Genomic DNA, 21,844 nt, shown 5'->3' on the forward strand with positions numbered 1-21,844 from the left:
GCCTTTAATATGTCCTCTATGACCACTGAGAACCACATTAGACAGTGCTATAATTCTTGCTTGAACCTTCATCCATCATTTAGAAAACTCAATAGAAGGAAATGTATTTCCCATATTTTTACTCTTTCCACTGTTCTTTTTTCCTTTGTGTTATTTCAGTTTCTTTCCTCTTCATTTACTTTCTGCTTATAAAGTCCTTTTTAGTCATTCTTTAGAATATTTCTGTTGGTAATCATTTTTCTTAGTTTTCTTGCTTCTGATAGTGTATCAGTTTCTCCTTGATTACTGAAGAATATTTTTGACATACATAGAAATCTGGGTTGACATTTGCTTCTTTTTAACCATTGGAATACTTTGCCACTTTCTTCTAGCAGAAAACTGCTGTCATTTGCAGATTATTTCCTCCCTATTTCTATAGTGTTAACTTGTTTCTTTCTGCTTTTAAGATTTTTTTTTTTTTTTTTTGGTCTTTAGTTTTCAGGATTTGGCTATGATGTGTCTTGACATGGGTTTCTTGGGTTTATCCTTTTGAGATCTGCCCTCCTTGAATGTGTAGTGTTACATATTTTACAAAATTTGGGAGGTTTTCATCGAGTATTTCTTCAAACACTCTTTGAGCTCTGACCTCTTTCTCTTTTCCTGGGACTCTGACGAAATATATGTTAGACATTTTGTTAGAGTCCCATGGGTCCCTTGTTTTGTTTTGTTTTGTTCTGTTTCATTTTTTCAGTCCAATTTCTCTCTTTTGTTCAGAAAGGGTAATTTCTATTTTTCTATCTTCAAGTTGATTAATGTTTTCTCTATCTTCTCCATTCTGCTGTTGAGCCCATCCACTGAGTTTTTATTTCAATTGTATTTCCAGTTCTACAATTTCCATTTTTGCTAGGACTTTGTTTTCTCATTTGTTTCAATCCTGTTTGTAACAAACATGAAGCACTTTTATGACAGCTACTTTATAATACTTGTTAGATAACTGTAACATCTGTATCATTTCAGGGTTAGCATCTGTTGATTGTCTTTTCTCATTCAAGGTGAGAATTTCTTTGTTACTGCTGGTCATAGGTGAAATTCCAGCTGCTCTTCAGGCCTCCACAGACAAGTCCATGGCTGGAGGCACAGGAATGTCTCACTACAGCTCCCTGAGAGTTTTCAGCCAACATTATAGTGAAGAGAGGCTCTATGGGCTGAAGTGAAAATCCTGACTTTCCGCAAAACCTCCTCTTGTACCTCTCCAGTGTGATGTGGAGGGGAAAAAAACATATTTTTTAAACATTAAATTTCTGTCTGTGATAAAAAAACAACAGAAATCAGTTCTAAGGGAGAAAAATAGTAAATATTCCATTAACAAAAATGACAATTTTAATAAAAAACTTCACTATTATGCTAAGTCATGTAGGATAGCAATTACATAAATTATTTGGACCTTGTTTTCACAGTATGACTTATTTCATTTCACCTCGTTTATATTATTCTTCATTTCCAAAACAATCCAAATGTTAGCCTATCAATCTCTGCTCACTCTTATTGAAGTATTACATGTTTAATTAAAATAAAGTTCTATGGAAGCAATATAACTGTCATAAATCTATAATCTTTAGAATATCCCTAGGCTCTTTTTTAACAATATCATATTAAGAACACTTTGGTTTGAAGCAATAATAATGAAACTCCTTTGCATTTAAAAATCATTCATTCACTCACAGAACATTCCTTTTGAGGTGACAAGTTTTGTTTTCTAACTTTATACAGAAAAGCTACTGCTTAAATTGTTCAAATTGTTCATCCAGGATAATCATTCAAAATTATAGGCAAAGAGAAATAGAGAAAGCAACAAATATCCTGGTCAGTAGTTTGTTCATTGTTTTAGGAATCAATTATGACCTCAGATAAAGTTTTGGAACTGAGACAAACACAAGTAAATAGTTGAAAAACAGAAAGTGGGAAGAAGAGAACCAACTTTTATTTTTCATCTCTAGCAGCCTCCAAGGTAATGCAATCTCATTTAATGCTGTCGCAGTGAATTATGTAAATTATATAAATTTTTCACTCATGGGAACCAAGATTCAGAGAAGGTAATTAACTCACATAGGGTCACAAAGATAGCAAGTGGTGAGGCTGAGATTACAAGCTGGGTCTGCTTGATTTCAAAGCCAATAGATTTCCACCATAAAACACACACACACACACACACACACACACACACGCACACACGCACACACGCAAAACTAATCTTAGATCTGGCATTCCTTTGAGTCAAACATACTAAAATCTTTCTCCAGGACAGCATACAAAAAATGATGGGTAAACAAAAAATAATGCCAAAGCATAGCCAGGGAGATAAGGGAAGAGGAAAAAAATTCTCAGTTGTCAGAATGATAGTGAAGTGTCAATCAAGGGGTTAGAAGGCTCTGCACAAGCAGTGGCCCTGATTGCATTCATCCTGGGCATGCTACTGGCAGGACCTAGGCAAGGTGAGAAGTGGCATTGTAATAGTGTGTAAGCATGAAAAACATTTCTACCACCCAAAGGGCTATAGTAGAAAACTTGTTCATTTTGAATTTGGCTCTGGATGAAAGAATTAAAAACTAATTCTCCTGAGAATTTCTGAATATTATTGCCCTACAGGTGGGTTTGAGATGAGGTTTACACTACCCGTGTAACCTCAAATCCCAATACAGAATTTAGTTGAAAGGGTATCTCCTTGCTAGTATCCTTGAGCACCTGGCAAAAGCAAATGCAAATGAAAATTCTGTATTTGTGATACATTATAGAGCTGAACCCCAAGAAATACCCAGAGTGCCCAAAAACTTGAGCTCCCAGTGAAAAATCACAGGAGGAAATAGAGCACGATGAATGAGTCAGCAGAATAACAAACGAACAAACAAGGAACAAATAACATATTATGATCTGCAAACACTGCAGGTACTAGAATTCCAAGCACACCACCTAGGTAAGATTCTTAAAATGATTACTAGAACAGGAAGAGATATCAAATGAATGACAGTGATATAAATATTATGTGGCAAATACAAAATGGGATCGAATAGAACTTTTAGAAACAAACAAAAAATAACTGCCAGAATCAGAATTTCAATAAATAGTTTAAACAAAGAGTGAATCTAACCAGAGAGTTAGTGAAGTGAAAGTACACTGAAGAGTTACTGTCAGTGCTCCAGAGAGACAAACAGTAAAATGTAAGAAAATAAGAGAATGAAGAATCAAGGGAGATGATCTAACACCCCTCTAAAAAATATTACCGAGGGGAAATAACAGAGAGATGGGGAAATATGCATACTTTAAAAAATAATAATAATTGCCGATAATTCTTTAGAATTGAAAAAAATCATAAACCCTTATATTCAAGAGTCCCTATGACTCCACAGCAAAAAGAAATCCTCATAGATACTCAGAGTGAAACTGGAGATCACCACAGACAGGGATTCCTAAACCTTCAAAGCACAGAAGAAGGGACAGATTCCCTACAAAGAAAGCATAATTAGATAGATGGCAGACTTTCCAAAACTCCAACTCAACCTCAGAGTGGTGGGAGCAAAATATAACAAAATAAAGCAAAAATGTTAACGTTCTTTTAAGATGAAGAAAAATAAACACTAAAAAATTTTAAATATCTATCGTCCATCTATATACATACACATATATGATCCATATATGTAGATAAAGCTTAGGGATAGATTTAGAACATTTGTATGTAATAAATAAAGAACATTAACAGGGTTATTAGAACTACCCTGTGATCCAGCCATTGCACTACTGGGTATTTACCCCAAAGATACAGACGTAGTGAAGAGAAGGGCCATATGCACCCCAATGTTCATAGCAGCATTGTCCACAATAGCTAAATTGTGGAAGGAGCCGAGATGCCCTTCAACAGATGACTGGATTAAGAAGATGTGGTCCATATATACAATGGACTATTACTCAGCCATCAGAAAGAACGATTATCCAACATTTGCAGCAACATGGACAGGACAGGAGGAGATTATGCTATGTGAAATAAGTCAAGCAGAGAAAGACAATTATCATATTTCTCTCATTTATGGAACATAAGAAATAGTAGGAAGATCAGTAGGAGAAGGAAGGGAAGAATGAAGGGGGGGGAAACAGAAGGGGGAATGAACCACGAGAGACTATGGACTCTGGGAAACAAACTGAGAGCTTCAGAGGGGAGGCGGTTGGGGACTAGGATAAGTCTGTTATGGGTATTAAGGAGGGCACGTATTGCATGGAGCACTGGGTGTTATACGTAAACAATGAATCATGGAACATTATATCAAAAACTAAGGATGTACTGTATGGTGACTAACATAACATAATAATTATTAAAAAGAAAAGAACATTAACAGGATTATAAAATGCAAATCAGTTTTTCTCTGTGGGAGGGGGAGAAAGGTACCAGTGAGGGAAACGTTGGGGGTATGAGTAACATTCTACTTCTTAAGCTGTTGATGGACACATGAGTGGCCAGATCCTTCCTGCTTTTCAAATACAAATGATGTTATAAAAATTAATTTATTAAGTATGGTATATATTTTGTATATGAAAGGTTATAAGTAGGAACAATATAACTGATAAGCAAATAAATCATTGTTGTTTTAATAAGCCAATTTCAGTTCTGTTTTTAAAAATTATAGATCTGACATACATTCTTAGTTCAGCTTTGGAAATATTATACTATAATTTTATACTTTAAAATGATAGTAGATAGTCATCTTTCCACAGTTTCCATTTTGAAAAAATCAAATCTATAACACATTGCAAGAATGGCTAATGTGCACCTTTAGACTCTTTTTTTTTTTTTAAGATTTTATTTATTTATTTGACATAGAGCAAAAGAGAGAGAGCACAAGGGGCAGGAGAGGGGCAGAGGCAGAGGGAGAAGCAGACTCCCCACTGAGCAGGGAGCCTGATGCAGGGCTCAATTCCAGGACCCTGGGATCATGACCTGAGCTGAAGGCAGATGCTTAACTGACTGAGCCACTCAGGCGTCCCCAGACTCTTAATTTAAAATTAACAAGATGTTTTTATTTGCCACATTTACAGATACTCTTTTTTTTCTAGATACTGATTTAGGTATTATTTTTGCTGAAGCGTTTGTGAGTTACAGACATCTTAACACTTGACCCCTTAATTTTCCTATATATTTTTTCGAAGAACAAGGACATATTCTTTTTCTGAATGTATCTTTCCAATATCATCATCAAGCCCAATTTAAGCCTGCCACCATAATATCATCTAATATATGGTCCATATTTACATGTCTCCAATTGGTCCAAAGGTATTCTATATCTTCTTCTCCAATCTGATATCTAATCAGTATATTGTATTGTTGCCATATCCCTTGTCTCCTTTTTTTTAAAAGATTTTATTTATTTATTTATTTGACAGAGAAAGAGACAACGAGTGAGGGAACACAAGCAGGGGGAGTGGGAGAGAGAGAAGCAGGCTTCCCGCTGAGCAGGGAGCCCGATGCGGGGCTCGATCCCAGGACTCTGGGATCATGACCTGAGTCGAAGGCAGACGCTTAATGACTGAGCCACCCAGGTACCCCCCTTGTCTCCTTTACTTTGCTCCTACTTTGCCTCAAGTCCAGCGATATGTTCTGCACATCATCACTGCTATGAAATGCTCAGAGAAGGGTTGCCCACATGTTAGAATGAGAAGCTGTGGCTTTGTTGCCGTTCTTCCTAAATAAGTCATTCTAATTAATGATCCTGAAGCTAATCTTTATCCCCTTCTCCCTTGTATCTCCATAAGTCTACTCCACTGGCTTCTCCTTAGTCAAGTGACATGTTCAACTCTCACAGAGTGAAAAAAAAAAGTTAAAGGAGAGAAACTTTGGGTTTTTTCCTTACTCTATGTACTCACTTGTAATCACCATCTTTCTCTTGAAGAACAAGTGTCAGTAAGTTACTTTTCATATGCTGCTCAAACTATTCTGATCTGGCTTCAGGCTTTACCAATCTCTGAAACAGGCCTAAGGGGAAAAGGCTGGGGTCAGACTATAATAGTTTGAACAATATGTCTCCTCTCCTGTTCACTATCTTGAGCTCATTCTCTCACTAAAACTCCCATCAAATACTATTCAAGATTGGTACTTTGTAAGTGCGAGGATCCCTAAAATGACTAAAACAAACTCCCTGCCCTCCAGGAACTGATAGTCTTTTGGTGGCAGAAAATATGTCAACAGAGAATTGCAATAAATGTCATATTAGGCAGAAATAGAAATATAAGCAGGTCCAGTGGAAACTCCAATTATCTCCAAGTGTGTGAGATCAACAAATGGTTTTATTTGTTTGCTTTGTACTTTATACCCCTGTATCATCCTCTGAGGCTGATCCTAATGGAGTTTTTATGAGCAATTTTTGCTGAGTATGCTTCAAATTCAACTTTTATCTTACTCCTCTCTGAAATCTGATTCTTCTCATGTTCCTCTCTTCAATAATGGCAACACTACAGCTACTTTTCCTATGGGTTTGCACCTTACCTTAAATCCTGCCCCACTCCATCCCATCAGCAAATTGTCCCATGACTCACAATCCTTGCTTACTACATGCTTTTTCATAGCTTATTAATTTTGCACAAACTTCGCCTTTGAGTAGAAGTTCTGCTCTCCATTTATATCTTGCAACATTCTGCCTAATATTTAAGATATGTTTCCTTAATTACATTCTTTGTTAATGAAAATATTATTTTTTAAGTCCTTACTATGTGCAAGGGACTGTATTGCCTGTGTTACATGCATTAACTTATTTAATCCTCATAATTACTCAATGAAGTAAATACTATTATCCTCATTTATATGATTTACACATAAGGAAATGAGGCAAATCTTGTTTTCCTCACTTATATATAAGGAAACTGAAATACTAAACCAGTAACTGGAAAAATCTTGCCTAGAACTAACCTCATTCCAACATCCATGCTTTGTTTATATGGGTGTTTGTTATTCTTACATACTTATATTTCAGTAATTATGCATGCCATCAATATAATATATTCTAGTGTCATTTGGATGTTTCTTACAGACTCGATGGCAATAAAGCTGCAAAAGTAATGCGATAAATAAATTATATTTTGGTCTTAAAAATGAAATATTAAAGACTTGCCAATAGATTTGTTTTATGTGTAAGAAAAAAAAACATGTTAAAATTGCTTTAAGGGTAAAATAAAACTTAACAGTACACAATAGATAAATGCCCTTAAAAATCTGCATTTAACAGAGCATGTTAACATCATGTTCTTAATATGCATTGTATCATTAATAATGATGTCATGAGAAAAATTAACTCTGTTTATAAAATATACATCTACCAGGGCTATTATTTTTCTTGTGGTAAATGCTATCATTCATTTTTTTTTTTTCATTTGGAACATTCTTCAACTAACACCAAAATCTCCCACTGCACCTACTCTGTCATGATCAAAGGGGCTGCTAGTAATCACAAACTTCACTGCTGTTATTACCCACATCATTGTAGTTGTCCCTGATCAATTAGAGCTGTTTACATCATCATAGGTCTAGAGACAATGTTTTTACTTGAAACACAATCCTCTCTTCCACAGCTGCCATATCTCTTGCAGCTTACGCCCTGGGAGATTTACGAACATCAGTGTCAAAAAACGAAAACTTCACAAGAGAAAGTTTTCCAGCACTGTCATATTAATTTATCAAGTTCTATAACAATAAAAGAAAAAGATGGTCTAGTTTGGAAGGTCAGGACTTTGTATGTCCTTCTACTACAAAATCATGGCTATATAAAGCATAATTGTTTACCTATTTTTTAATTTTGAGAAATATTCAAACCCCCCTTTCTAATCTTACTTGGAATGGCTGTCTCCCCAAAAAAGAACAGGTCAAAAAGGAGAAACAGAAATAAATACCCTCCATTATTTTATTCATACACATAAATTTAAAAGGGGTCAGAATTACACCAATAGCTTCTGTGTTAAATTTACTTACCAGTGACCCCTTTTACCTGTAAAACTGACTTGGGAAAATCGTGTATATACTTAGATCAAATTTTATAGCATGTTCTAGTAGGTAATTGTTGTCATTCCAGACCACTTCTTAAAAGTTTGAAAATTAGGGGTCCCCAAGTGGCATAGTCAGTTAAGCTTCTGACTTTTGGTTTCAGCTCAGGTCCTGATCTCAGGGTCGAGAGATCCAGCCCCAGACTGGGCTCTGTGCTCGGCACAGAGTCTGCTTGGGATTCTCTCTCCCTCTCCTTCTGCCCCCCCCTCTCTAAAATAAATAAATCTTTAAAAAAATAAATAAAAAATAAAAGTTTGAAAAATATAATTTTTATGTTGTGTGTTTATGTGTGCACAGATTCTGATCTCTGCATTGAATGGCTCTTTGATGTGGGGGAAAAAATGATCTGAGGCTACACACACCATCTGTCCTTGGTGACCTAATAAGAATCTACCACCAGTGAGCACACTATCTAATCTAGCTGCAATCTTTCCTCTGATCAACTTTTCCACAGGTAATGAAGCTCACCCAGACTGCTCTGCATCCTGTCACATCCCCTGTGGGAGTCAGCACTAACTCCAAGGCTAAAGGTAGCTGTTAACTTCTCTGAATGCTACCTTCAGGAAATTATGGTTTCGCCAGTGGGATTACTAATTCCATGTTTCTCCCACAAGCACAACTAAAAGAAGTTGTTTTGTTTTGTTGATCTAAATTCTAATGATGCCCATTAGAACTCTGCTAAGGTACTGATTATAGTAGCGCCTCCCCCGCCCTGCCTGAATCCCTGCCTTACCCAAGGTTTTGCTTTCTGCAGTTTCAGTTACCCAGGGTCAGCTGCGGTCAGAAAGCAAATGATCTTCCTTCTGATGTGTCATCAGAAGGTCAATAGCAGCCTACCACTACATCACATGCCTACATCCTTCACCTCACTTCATCTCATCACATAGGCATTTGATTATCCCACATCATCGCAAAAAGAAGGGTGAGTGCTGTATAATAAGATATTTTGAAAGAGAGAGAGAGAGAGACCACATCTGCATTACTTTTATTACAGGATGTTGTTATAATTATTCTACTTTATTATCAGTTGTTAATCTCTGACTGTGCCCAATTTATAAATTAAACTCTACCATAAGTATGCATGTATAGGAAAAAACACAATTTATATAAGGTTTGGTACTATCTATGGTTTCAGGCATCCACTGGGGCTCTTAGACTGTATCCCCCCATGGGATGGGGGGCTACTCGATATTGATGCTATATCACTATCTGGTAGTTCTATCATGTCTAGGATTTAATGTCCAACACTTTCTACCTTCTGATGGCTACACATTTGAAACTGGCATCTTCTAATGAAATATGTAGCTATCTCATGTTGATTTCAGCCTCAATGGCTTTCTGAAAATTTTTCGTCAATATTTAAAACTCTCATAGGCTAAATTTGCTTTTCCTTCAGGACAACACTGGAGGGCATAATATCACTAGGTCAACCACAGCCATCTCTGACTTGAGTGGTAGATCATTCACAGGGTGACAGGGACTGAGTGATTTCTGAGCACAAAGGAAGATGATCACTTTCTTTTATGCTAACTGAAGCTTCAACATATCTACCTGACAAGCACTATGTATCATTCTGATCAGCAGTCACTGTCCTATCTGCATCTAAAGATCTTGAGTAATTGCTGTTGGCATTTTTCTACTGTTTCCAAATTATCACAGATGGAATAGGCCTTAACTGATAAGAACTCAATGCTAAAACTTCAATCATATAATGTGTGAACAAATCATAGAATGTTCCAGAAAAGTAGCTAATATAAAGCCCTGGGACAAAAATCTAGCCTGTTTGCTGGTAGAAGTCACAGTAACTGTGAGATATCTGTGCTTTACTTCTTTGTCACTGATAATTGAAAACATTTCCAAACTTTCCAAATGATCAACATTTTGCTGAATTTCATGCATATAACCAGAATAAAAGTGTCATTTGCCAAGGTGCCTTTCCCTTTGCCCCAGTCTGTGGCTCAGTTCTGTTGTAAAAGTTGGATGAGTACCTCAGCCCAGATCCCCCACCCTCCCAAACTCATCTTAAGTGAAGAGTCAAGCTACCATTGTGGAGAGAGCACAAAGACTGTACGTTGTGAAGGTCACATTCAAAGAGGGTCTGGTTTTCAACACAGAGGTGTCTAAGGGCCTTTGGCAGTGGGAGGTTTTAAAAACCAGACAGAGTTTTCCCAAAGAACAATTGGTTAAGTCTGAGAGCATAGGGCACTACATTCTTTTTCGTAGGTTGGTTTCCCCTAGATGTAGATATAGAAGGTAGAATTTCATTTGGGATGGGTCCCAGGAAATGCTCTCAGATGAAGGAAAGGGTGTTGGAGAGCAGAAGAAAATGAGGCCAATGCAAGGAGTGTTTTTGAGCAGGTTACTGCTTTGTGTAGCTGGTCTTGTCCTACTGGGATTTGGAATGTCCCTCAAAGTACCCACCCAAAATTGAAGAAGTTGATGCTCACCCTCCAGCTCTTGCTGGTCATTGGTTGAGGGCTGCCTCTGGGGAGACAATTCCCAGCATTTTCCTTGCCTGGTGCACACGCTACTGCACTGCCACAGACGGAAAAAGCCCTGAGCCCACGAGTGGCCAGTGGCTGGGAAGGAACTACCATTGTGTAGGAAGCAGTGCACCACAGGAGTAGAGGCAGGTCCCAGTAGCACTGGCACAGTCTCCTCCACCTTCTGGGAGGATCCACCAAAGGGTGAGATGAACATATAGACCTGAAATATTGCTGTGTCCTTGAAGATAGGGCCTAGTGACCCCTGATTTTGAGATTTCTGAAATACAGTGGCTGAGCACACTCTAGACCCTGCTGGTGCCTACGAAGGTGCACATAGGTAATACCTGTTTAGTAGTTGCAGCTAATTTCAGAAGGAAAGGACTGGGACCTCATAAGTTCCAGTGATTTTGTGAGAGGGAAAATGGGTTATCTAAACAGCAGTAGATACAAGATGTTTTCCCTGGCCAAATTCATTTGGCCTAGTAGTGAGTTATGTATTGGAAAGGAGATGGGATCTGTTTTTAACAGTGTGCCAAGGAGGGATGGGCTTCCCTCCTAGGATTCTCCCATTAGAAATTTTTTTTTTCTTCTTTAGCCTACTGATGTCATGGAGTGCATTGATTGATTTTTGAATGATGAACCAGATGTGCATACCTGGGATAAATCCCATTTGGTCTTGGTGTACAATTCTTTTTAGACATGGCTGGATTTGATCTGTGAATATTTTGCTGAGAATTTTACATCTGTATTCATTAAAGATAGCTTATAGTTTCAGCATATTTTTCTCAGCCTATTTAATTTTAATCTGTATGTGTCTTTTAAGATGGATTTATTGTAGACAGCATGTAATTGGGTCTGGATTTTTGATCCACTCTGACAATCTCTGTCTTTTAACTGATATATTAAACCATTGATTTTATGGTGATTATTGATATAGTTGGAGTAACGGCTACCATATTTGTTGTTGTTTCAATTTGTTGCCCTGTTTTTTATCCTATTTTTGTCTTCCACACTTTTTCTGCCCTTTGTTGTTTAAATTGAGTGTTTTGTATGATTCTGTTTTCTCTCTTTTCTTAACATATCAGTTATACTTCCTTTTTTTACCTTTTTTACTAGTTGGCCAAAAGTTTGCAATATATACTTGCACGTAATCCAAATCCACATTCAAATAACACTACACTGCTTCACAGGTAGTATGAGTACCTTATAATAACCAAATAATGTTCATCCGGCTCTCCCTTACCTTGTCTAATTTCTGTCAGTCATTTCACTTATAATAGGCATGCATAAGCATATATGTAGTATTCATAAACATACATAATCAAAAACAGAAGGGGAGACAAACCATGAGAGACTACCGACTCCAGGAAACAAACTGAGGATTTTAGAGGGGAGGGGGTTGGAGGGATGGGTTAGCCTGGTGATGGGTAGTAAGGAGGGCACGTATTACATGGAGCACTGGGTGTTATACGCAAACAATGAACCATGGAACACTACATCAAAAACTAATGATGCACTGTATGGTGACTAACATAACATAATAAAAAAAACCACATTTTTGCTCTTATTATTTTGAACAAATTGTTATCTGTTATGTCAATTAAGAATAAAAAAAGGTTTTGTTTTTCTTTCACTTATTTATTCTTTGTTGCTCTTCCTTTCTTTACGAAGATCCATGTTTTTGACCTATATGATTTTCTTCCTCCCTAAAGAGCTTCTTTCATCATTTCTTGAAAGGCAGATTTACTGCCAACAAATCCCTTCAGTATTTGTTCGAGAAATTCTTTGTTTCTTCCACTTCTGGAAAATAATTTTGCAGGGTACAGAATTCTAGGTTGGAGACTTTTTCCTCTCAACACTTCAAATATTTCACTCCACTCTCTTCCTGCTTGCCTGGTTTCCATGGGGGAAGACAGTTGTAAATCCAAACTCCACTCTATAGGCAAGGTGTGTTTTTTCTTCTGGCTTTTTGGGTATTTTTTTCTTTATCTTTGCTTTTCTGTAATTTACACACTTAGGTGTAGGTTTTTAGCATTTATTCTGCTGCTGTTCTCCAAGATTTCTGCATCTGTAGTTTGGTGTCAGACATAAATATGGGGAAATTTTCAGTCATCATTGCTTCAAATATTTCTTCCTTTTTCTCTTTCTTCTGTTTCTGATATTCCCATTGTACATGTGTTACACCTTTCGTAGCTGTTCCACAATCCTTGGATATTGTGTTCTGTTATTTTCAGTCTTTGTCCTCTTAACTTTTCAGTTTTTGAAGCTTCCATTGATTCTCAGAGATTCTGTCCTCTGCCATGTCCAGTCAACTAATGAGCCCATAAAAGGCATTCACCATTTCTGTTACCATGTTTTTATATCTAGAATTTTTTTGGTCCTTTCTTAGGATTTCCAGCTCTCTGCTTATATTACTCCTGTCTTTCTTTTGCTGTCTATTTTATTCTGTAGAGCCATTAGTATGTTAACAACAGTCATTTTAAATTTCTGATCTGATAATTCCAGCATTTCTGACATGTCTGGTTCTGATGTTTGTTCTGTCTTTCCAAAATTTGTGTGTGTGTTTTGTAATCTTCTTGGTATTCCTTGTAATATTCTCTTGGTAGCTTCTCATGATGTACTAGGTAAAAGGAACTACTGCCAATAGGCCTTTAATAATGTGGTGGTGCAGTGTCAGGGGATGAGAAGCATTCTATAGTCCTATGATTAGGTCTCAGTCTTTTAATAAGCCTGTGTTTATGGACTGTGAACCTCACAAGTGCTTCTCAGTTTATTCCTACCCCCTTGAGTTTGAGAGGATGGCTACAGTGTACTGGAGTTGGTGCTGGAGTTGGGTATTTCCCTTCCTCAGGTCAGTTAGGGTCTGAAAATACCCAAGTAGTTTAAGCTCTGATTAACTAGCTACCTCTGAGGGCAGGCATTGGTAAGAAGAACAGAGTGCTCTGGCTTATTTCCAAAATGGTTCCATTTTCTCTCAGGTGTTCCCTGAGAGGACTTTTTCCAATTTTTACTGTGAAAACTGGTCAAACTCCTACAGGTAAATTTCACACCATTGTGGGGCCCCTATGACTGGGTACTCGTGGAGTTTTTAATTCTCATATTGCCCACACTGAGTGGCTAGCAATTCTTCAATTACAGTTCTGATCCTCCTACCAGAAGACTGATTCCCACTGTCTGCTATTGCGTCTTTGCTCTGGTTAGCAGCAGCTCTCTGTATTCAACTTTCTGTCTCTCCAATCCTAAGGGCAGAGGTTTGCCCTGTTTTCTCCTTATGAATTCAAGAGTTGGTGATTTGTCAGTCTGTTCAACTTTATATTTTTGAGGAAGGAGTGATGACTTACTTCCAAGTTCCCTAAAAGCAGAACCAGAAACCAGAAGTCCCCTTGCATTTTTGACTCTCAGACTTGTCCACACCGAGCCTCCAGCAATTCAATTACAGTTCTGGCTTTCCTACTCTAGCACTGGTGGCCACAGTGGTTTCTGTGGGTGGGCTCTGATGTGGTAAGCTGTGACTCCCTGTATTTCCCTGTCTTGTCTAACCAGTCTCAGGGGTGGCAGTTTGCTCTGTGCCCCCCCCCCCCCATTATGGATCCAAGGATAGCTGATGGCTTTCCGGTCTGTTTAGATTTTACTTGTTATGACCAAGTGGTGACTTTCAAGCTCCTATATGTAGAACCAGAAACTGAAAATCCCTTATTTATTTCTTTATTGGAGGAATAAATGAATAGAAATCCACTTTAAGAATGTGTCAGAATTCATTCATCAGTTCACAACTTGTTTTAGTTCACAACTTGCATATTCTTGTACAAGTCTTTTTGTGAACACTTATTTTCATTACTCTTGGGTACATCCCAAGGAGAAGGATTTTTTTAGTTTAGGGTAGGTTTATGTTTAACTTTATAAGAAACTGCCAAATAGTTTTCCAAAGCGGTTGCTCAATTGGTACTCTAATGCATGAGATTTCTAAATGAACCACATCTTTGCCAAGTCTCTTTTTAAGCCATTATAATGGGTATGAAGTTGTATATTATGGAATTTTAATCTGATCTGCAATTCCTGGATGACTGATAAATTAGAACATCTTTTTATGCTCTCCTTAGTCAGTTGCATATCTTATTTTGTGGTCTTTTGCTCAGTTGTTGTTTGTTTTCTTTAATTGGGTTGTTTGTACCTTTTTAAAAATTTGTGATAGTTCTTTAGATATACTAGACACAAGCTCTGTGTCAAATGGGAATATTTTCTCCTAATCTGGGGTTTGCCATTTCATTTTCTTATAAGGGATTTTTAAAATTTCAATTGTTTAAAAATGTTGATGAAGTTCACATTACCATTCTTTTTTATTTTATTAGTACTGTTTCATCCTAAAAAAATCTTTGTCTACCCTTAAACACAAAACAATTTCCTATTTTTTTTCCTGGAAACTTATTTCTTTTAGTTTTACATTTTATAGTAAGATCAATATCAAAATATTTGTAATTCATATGAAGTAGGAGTCAGGTGTAATCTTACCTTTCCATATATTTATTGAGCTGTTCTAGCATTACTTACTGAAAAGATTTTTATTCCCCTTTGAACTGGTTTGACAACTGACCATTAAAGAAGATGGGGGAATAGGAAGCACCAAGAATCCTTCTTTCCACCCAGATAATTACACTGGTAGGATCTGTCTGCTGTAATTATTTTTGAATTCTGGAGTCCATTGTAAAGATTGCAACTCTCAGGAGAAGTTTTGGATGGTAAATCATGGCTAATTTAGGTCAATTTCTGCTCTCAGAACCATGGTGACTACCCATCCCCCACCAGGCCAGAGACAGACAGCTGTTTACCTGTTCCTGGAGCATCTTACACTTGGCTTACTGGAAACAGGGTGGGCAATGGGGACTCTCTACTCTAAATATTGGGGATTCTAGTTCTGATGATCACTGATATCTACTTTTGATTGCAGAGGTGTAGAGACAGCAAGTTGCCATTGTTGCAACTCCCATGGGCTGAAGCAACTTCCAGGGGATTTAAAGAGCCAGAGCCTTTCTTTTCTTCATTTATCCTTATTTCCTCTTCTGGGAGCCAAACACTTAAGAATTAAGATACTCAAAGAAACTGTACATATATGGGAAAATTTACAAAGTCACAATGCATGCCCAGGGAAAGACATAGGCTCAGGCAAACTCTGAGAAGACCTCAAGTTGATACTTTAGGCTAATCCCTGGCATAGGGATGACCTGTAAAAATTAAAGACTAAAAAACAAATAAAAGCTGCAAACCCGGGGGAAAAGGAAGAATTTGATTTCCAGAGCGACCACACTGCAAGAGTCAAATGTCCAGTTTTCAACAAAAAATCACAAGGCATACAAACAGGACAGTATAGCCCATTGAAAGGCTAGCATTCTCAAGTGTATGTGGTACACTTTCTAGGATACGTCATATGTTAGGCCACAAATTAAGTCTTAGATTTTAGAAGGCAGATATACAAAGTATCAACAGGATGAAGTTAGAAATCATTAACAGAAGGCGAAGTGAAAATTCACAAATTTCTGGACATTAAGATACTTTTAAGCACCCAAGGGGAAAAGGAGAAATCACAAGGGAAAATAGAACATGAATGGAAATGAAAGTATAACATATCAAAATGTCGAGATGCAGTGAAAACAATGAGAAGAAGGGAACCTTTAGCTATAAAGTTTACATTAAAAGAGATCGTAAAGCAACAACCTAACTTAACCACTTAAGAAAATAGACAAAGAAAAAACAAACTAAACATAAAGCTAGCAGAAGAAAGGAAATAATAATGATTAGAACTGAGATACATAAAACAAAGAATAGAAAAGCAATAGAGAAAATCAATGAAATAAGTTTGTTCTTTTGACAAAATCATAACTGTTTACCTAAATTGGCTAAGAAAAAAAGAAAAAAAGAATATTAAAGACTAAAGAAATGACTAAAATCAGGGGGAAAAAAGGTGAGGACATTACTATCAACTTGATAGAAATTTTGAAAAATCCAAAGAGAGAATGAAGAATTAACTGGATAGCCTTGATGAAATGGGCAAATTCCTAAAAGCACAAAACCTACTCACACTGAACCATGAAGAAATAGAAAATCCGAATAGATATAACACTAATAAAGAGATTAAATCAGTAATCAAAAACCTTCCAACAAAGAAAAGTCTTGGACCTGCTAATATCACTAGTCAATTCTTCCAAACATTTAAATAAGAAATAATACCAATTCTTCTCAAACTCTTACAAAAAATTGAAGAGGAGGGAAAACATCTTAACTCATCCATTGAGGGTAATATTACCTTGATACCAAAACCAGAAAAAGATTCAAAGAAAAGAAACTATAGGCCCTTATGAACTCTGATGCAAAAATCCTCAACAAAATACTAGCAAGCTGAACTCAGCAGCAATATTAAAAAAATATTATATATCTGACCATGTGAGATTTATTTCTGGAATACAAGGATGATCCAATACATGAAATTCAATCATTGTAATATACCATTTTAACAGAATGAAGGAAACACACACACATGTGCGCACACACACACACATAATCATATCAATTGATGCAGAAAAAGCATTTGGCAAATTCAACACCCTTTAACACTCAAAAATCTTAGAAGAAAACTACCTCAAAATAGTAAAGGCCATATATGAAAAACCTACAGGTAAGACTGGAAAAACCTACAGTAAGGTGGACTTAAAGCTTTTTCTCTAAGCTTGAAAGCAAGGATGTCTATTCTCACCACCTCTGTTAAACATAGTAATAGAAGTCTTAGAGAAATTAGGCAAGAAAAAGACATAAAAGATATCCAAATTGGAAGGAAAAAAGTAAAATTATATCTGTAAAATTATCAGATGACATGATCTTATACACAGAAAACCTAAAGATTACACAGATATACACACACACACAGAGCCATTAGAACTAAAAAAAAAAAGTTCAGCAAAGCAGCAAAGCACCAAGTGAATACACAAAAATCAGCTGAACAAACAAAAGAAAATTAAGAAAACAACTCCATTTATAATAGCATATAAATAATAAAAAATAATAATAAAATAATATATATAATAATAAAATAATAGTAATAAAATAAAAAAACTTATAGTATAAAAAACTTAGGGAGATTAACTGACAAGAAGATGAAATACATACACTAAAAACCATAATACATTACTGAAAGAAATTAAATAAGTGAAAAAGACATCCTGTGTACATGGATTAGAAAGCTCAATACTGTTGAAATGGTAATATTACCCAAAGCTAGCTACTAATTCAGTGCTATAATGTCATTTTTTATGAAAATAGAAAAATCCATCCTAAAATTTATGTGGAATCTCAAGGAACTCTATGTAGCCAAAACATTCTTGAGAAAGAACAAAGCTGGAAGGTACAAGCTTCCTGATTTCAACATTTACCACAAAGCTAAAGTAATCAAAACAATATGGTACCAACATAAAAACAGACAGACCAATGCTATAGATAGAGAGCTCGGAAATAAACCCTTGGGTACGTGGTGAAATGATCTGACAAGGGTACCAAGATGCAATGCTATCAGGAAAACTGGATACCCACCTACAAAAGAATGAAGCTGGACCTAACTCCATATGCAAGAAATAATTAGAAATGAATCAATACATATGATGTACATGTAAGAACTGAAACTAGGGACTCTCAGAAGAAAATACAGGGGAAAATCTTCATGACATTGGATCTGGCAATGATTTCTTAGATATAACACCAAAAGTACAGTCAACAAAAGAAAAATAGACAAACTGAACTTCATCAAAATTAACATCTTTGTGCATCAAAGGAAACGAGAGAATAAAAAGGCAACCTATAGGTTGGGAGAAAATTATTTGCAAATCACATATCTGATAAGAGATTAAACAAAAAAACTGCCACAGAATTACCATTTCATCCAGCAATTCTACTTCTGGGAGCATACACAAAAGAATGAAAAATAGTGACTCACATATCTGTGCTCCCATGTTCATATTAGCATTATTCTAAAGGGCCAAAAAGTGAAAACAACCCAACTGTACACCGTTGGTTGAGTGGATTAACAAGATAAACAAAATATGATATATACATGTGGAGAGAATATTATTCAGTCTTATAAAGGAAGGAAATTCTGATACATGTTATAGCAACTTTGACAAATTACACTAAATGAAATAAACCAGACACAAAAGGATGAATGTTGTGTGATTCCACTTACAAGTCAATACATAGAGGCAGAAAGTAGAATAAAGGTTATCAAGGGCTGAGGGGAGGTGACATGGGGGAGTATTATTTAATGGGTACAGAGTTTTAGTATGGGATAATGATAATTTTGGACGTGGATAGCAGTGATAAGTTCACAGCAATGTGAATATGCGCAATGTCACTGAACTGTACACTTAAATATGGTTAAAATGGTAAATTTTATGTTATGTATAGTTTACCACAATAAAAAAAGCAATTGGCCATATAAGTGTGGGTCTGTGTCTGGTCTTTTTATAATGTTCCATTTGATTCATGTGCCTGTACTTGTGACAATATCACATTGCATTCATTTTGGCAATCTTATAGTGAGTTCTGATACTAGGAAGAATAAACACTCCAACTTTGTTCTAGTTATTAAAGATTGTTTGTGCTGTATTTTCATGTAAATCTTAGAATCAACTTGTCATGGTCTACAAAAACTTTTTGGGGATTTTAACTGATATTGGGTTTTTAGGAAGATTTGAAAACTTAACAATATTTAGTCTTTAATTAATGACCTAGCTACATTTCTCCATTTATTTGTTTATTTTCATTTCACTTATCACAGTTCTATAGTTTTCAAGGTAAAACCTTTGTACATATTTTGTTAAATTTATTCCTGAGTGCATTATTCAGTTGATGTATTGTGGATTCCATTTTTATTTTGTTTGTTGCAAATTATGGAAATACAATTAACTTTGGACACTGTCCTTATTTCCAGCAACCTTGCTGAATTTGTATGTTATTCTGTTTTTTGTACATTTCTTAGGGGTTTCTATGTACACCATCATGACATCTAAAATAGAGCTGTTTACGTCTTCTTTTCCAGTTGTTCTGCCATTTATACCCATTTCCTGACTTGTTGTACAACAAAAACAATATTGAGTAAAAATGAAGCAAGTGATGATCCTTGACTTTCTTACAACCTCAGACAGTATCTTCAATATAAACTATAATGTTAGAGAGAAGTGTTCATTAGAGGCTTATTGAATTAAGGGAGTTCCTTCCATCTTATGCAGACTTTTCTGAAAGTGTTTCTTATAAATGTCAAATTTTGTCATTTTTTTTTGCATTTGTTGACATTATCATAGGATATTTCTCCTTAATTCTGTCAAGTTCTTCCCAGTTTTCAAAAGAGAGATTAGGGTTTTGTGTATTAACTATTTTGACTACATAGTTTAAAATCAGTAACATTATTTCAGTATTGAGAGACTGAATTTTACAAATTGTAACACTTTACTGATCTAGAATTTGTGTAATATACTCATTCCAGAGAGTTATATGAATCATATTGTTTCACTGAAAAGAGAGAGAAAGAGAGGTGGGGGAGAGAAGAAGGAGGAGCAGGAAGAAGAGGAAAGGAGGGAAGGGAAAAAGAAAAGAAGTGAGAAAGAAGAAAGAAAGAAAGAAAAAGAAAGAAAGAAAGAAAGAAAGAAAGAAAGAAAGAAAGAAAGAGAAAGAAAGAAAGAAAGAAAGGAAGAAAGAAAGAAAGAAAGGAAGAAAGAAAGAAAAAGAGGAAGGAAGAAGGAGGGAAAAAGAGTGGGAGGGAATAAGTCAACCATTGACTGCTATTCCTTTATTAACAAAAAGGAAGAATGGGCACTGGATAGGAACAATTTAATCAGCTTTGACAGCCAGACCCATGACTCGGGATGATTTAAATGGTCTGTGACAAAAGAATAGTTAACAGTCTGCAAAATGTCCATTATCTTTAGTTAGCAAGGGCCTACTGATTTAGGACCTGGTGTGACTCCCATAGGATGTTGGTGAGAAGTGAGGTGGAAACTCAAGTTCAGCATTATTCACCACCAACAAAATACTCCAAGGTAAGTCTGTTAATAAGCTACAAATTAAATCTTTGTGCTAAATAGCTATAGATGTCTGGGGAATCCAGGAAGTGGACTGTTTGCTATTTGCTGTAATTTTCTTCTGAGATCACATTGGAAACACTGTTAATGTCTTTAATGTTATTATATAATAAACAAGAAATTCTAAAAGTTGTCCTCTTTAATGCTAAAATTGTTTTGTCAAATATAATCTAATTTCACCTAAAGATGTCTTCCACAGCTGTACTTCAGGGCTCATAAGCAGACCAATGAGTTTTGAGTGATAATTCATGGCTCTTTCTGAGGCTGGATTAGCAGCAGGGAAATATGCCAACCAGTTAGGGCATTAGACAGAACATGCTATGACATTTGGGCATAACTCTATCAGGGAATCATTCATGCACAATCCCCTGGGGAAAACCAATGACATTGAGTCCAGTGACTGCCACTTAAAGCCTCATGCTTCTCAAATGCAAAGCACTGGGCTCCACCTTTGTACCACCTCCAAAAGTCAAATGTGATGGAAGGTAAGACTGGGGCAGGAAAAACTGCCCTGCACTGTTCTCAGATAGTCCTCTGTATGAAAAGGTAGAATGCATTTTCTCAAGATCAGATAATACAAGTGTCACTGCAGCCACTTAACAACTGGGAGTCAATGAGATGCCCTAATGTGTGGGGTTGGGCCCTAATGGGTGGCTATGGACCTGGGTTTGGTAGTTATACAAGGACACTGCTTCCTTAATAGTGTCAACAAAAATTACATGCAAGAGGATTGACTATGCTCTAAAAGTAAAAGAAAAATATATTATGAATTCTCTGTGAATGAACATTTTTATTAACAACAAAAAAAATTCAGCAGAAGGAAAGCTACTTACACCAGAATAGAAAGGCTCACCAGACACACATATCACATCCTGTTCCTGGATCATCAAAATATCTTTGGCTAGGTGCAGCCGGACTTTGAAAGGCTCCTGATTACCATCCTGCAGCAAACAAATCCCTGTCTTTGTCTTCAGGCAAGAAAAGAACAAAACAGAGAAAAAAAGTACACTTAGGTTATAGAATATAATTTTGTGGCCTATTCACAGCAAAACATGATGAATAGCGTTTGAGAGCTAAGGAAAATCCACTGATGAATCTGGAATGTAATATTTAATATAGATGCAGAGACAAGGTTAACCATTTCATGTGAAGTAGTCCTCAGGTAACAGAGATTTGTCAGAAAATCTGAG

The 21,844-nt window shown here is 36.2% G+C and overlaps 1 protein-coding gene across 2 annotated transcripts in view; it reads right to left on the reverse strand.

Moving 5' to 3' along the window:
* Window positions 1-21,844, reverse strand: part of SNTG1 (syntrophin gamma 1) — a 296,161-nt gene that overhangs the window by 267,357 nt on the left and 6,960 nt on the right. For both annotated transcript variants that reach the window (XM_045789165.1, XM_045789163.1), the window contains exon 2: window positions 21,488-21,622. In XM_045789165.1, coding sequence (XP_045645121.1) covers window positions 21,488-21,622 — 135 coding nt within the window. The remainder of the gene's footprint in view (window positions 1-21,487; window positions 21,623-21,844) is intronic.

This window comes from Ursus americanus, chromosome 9 (genome assembly GCF_024610735.1).
Source record: "Ursus americanus isolate L20-20 chromosome 9, mUrsAme1.1.p, whole genome shotgun sequence".
In the NCBI taxonomy this organism is placed as follows: Eukaryota; Metazoa; Chordata; class Mammalia; order Carnivora; family Ursidae; genus Ursus; species Ursus americanus.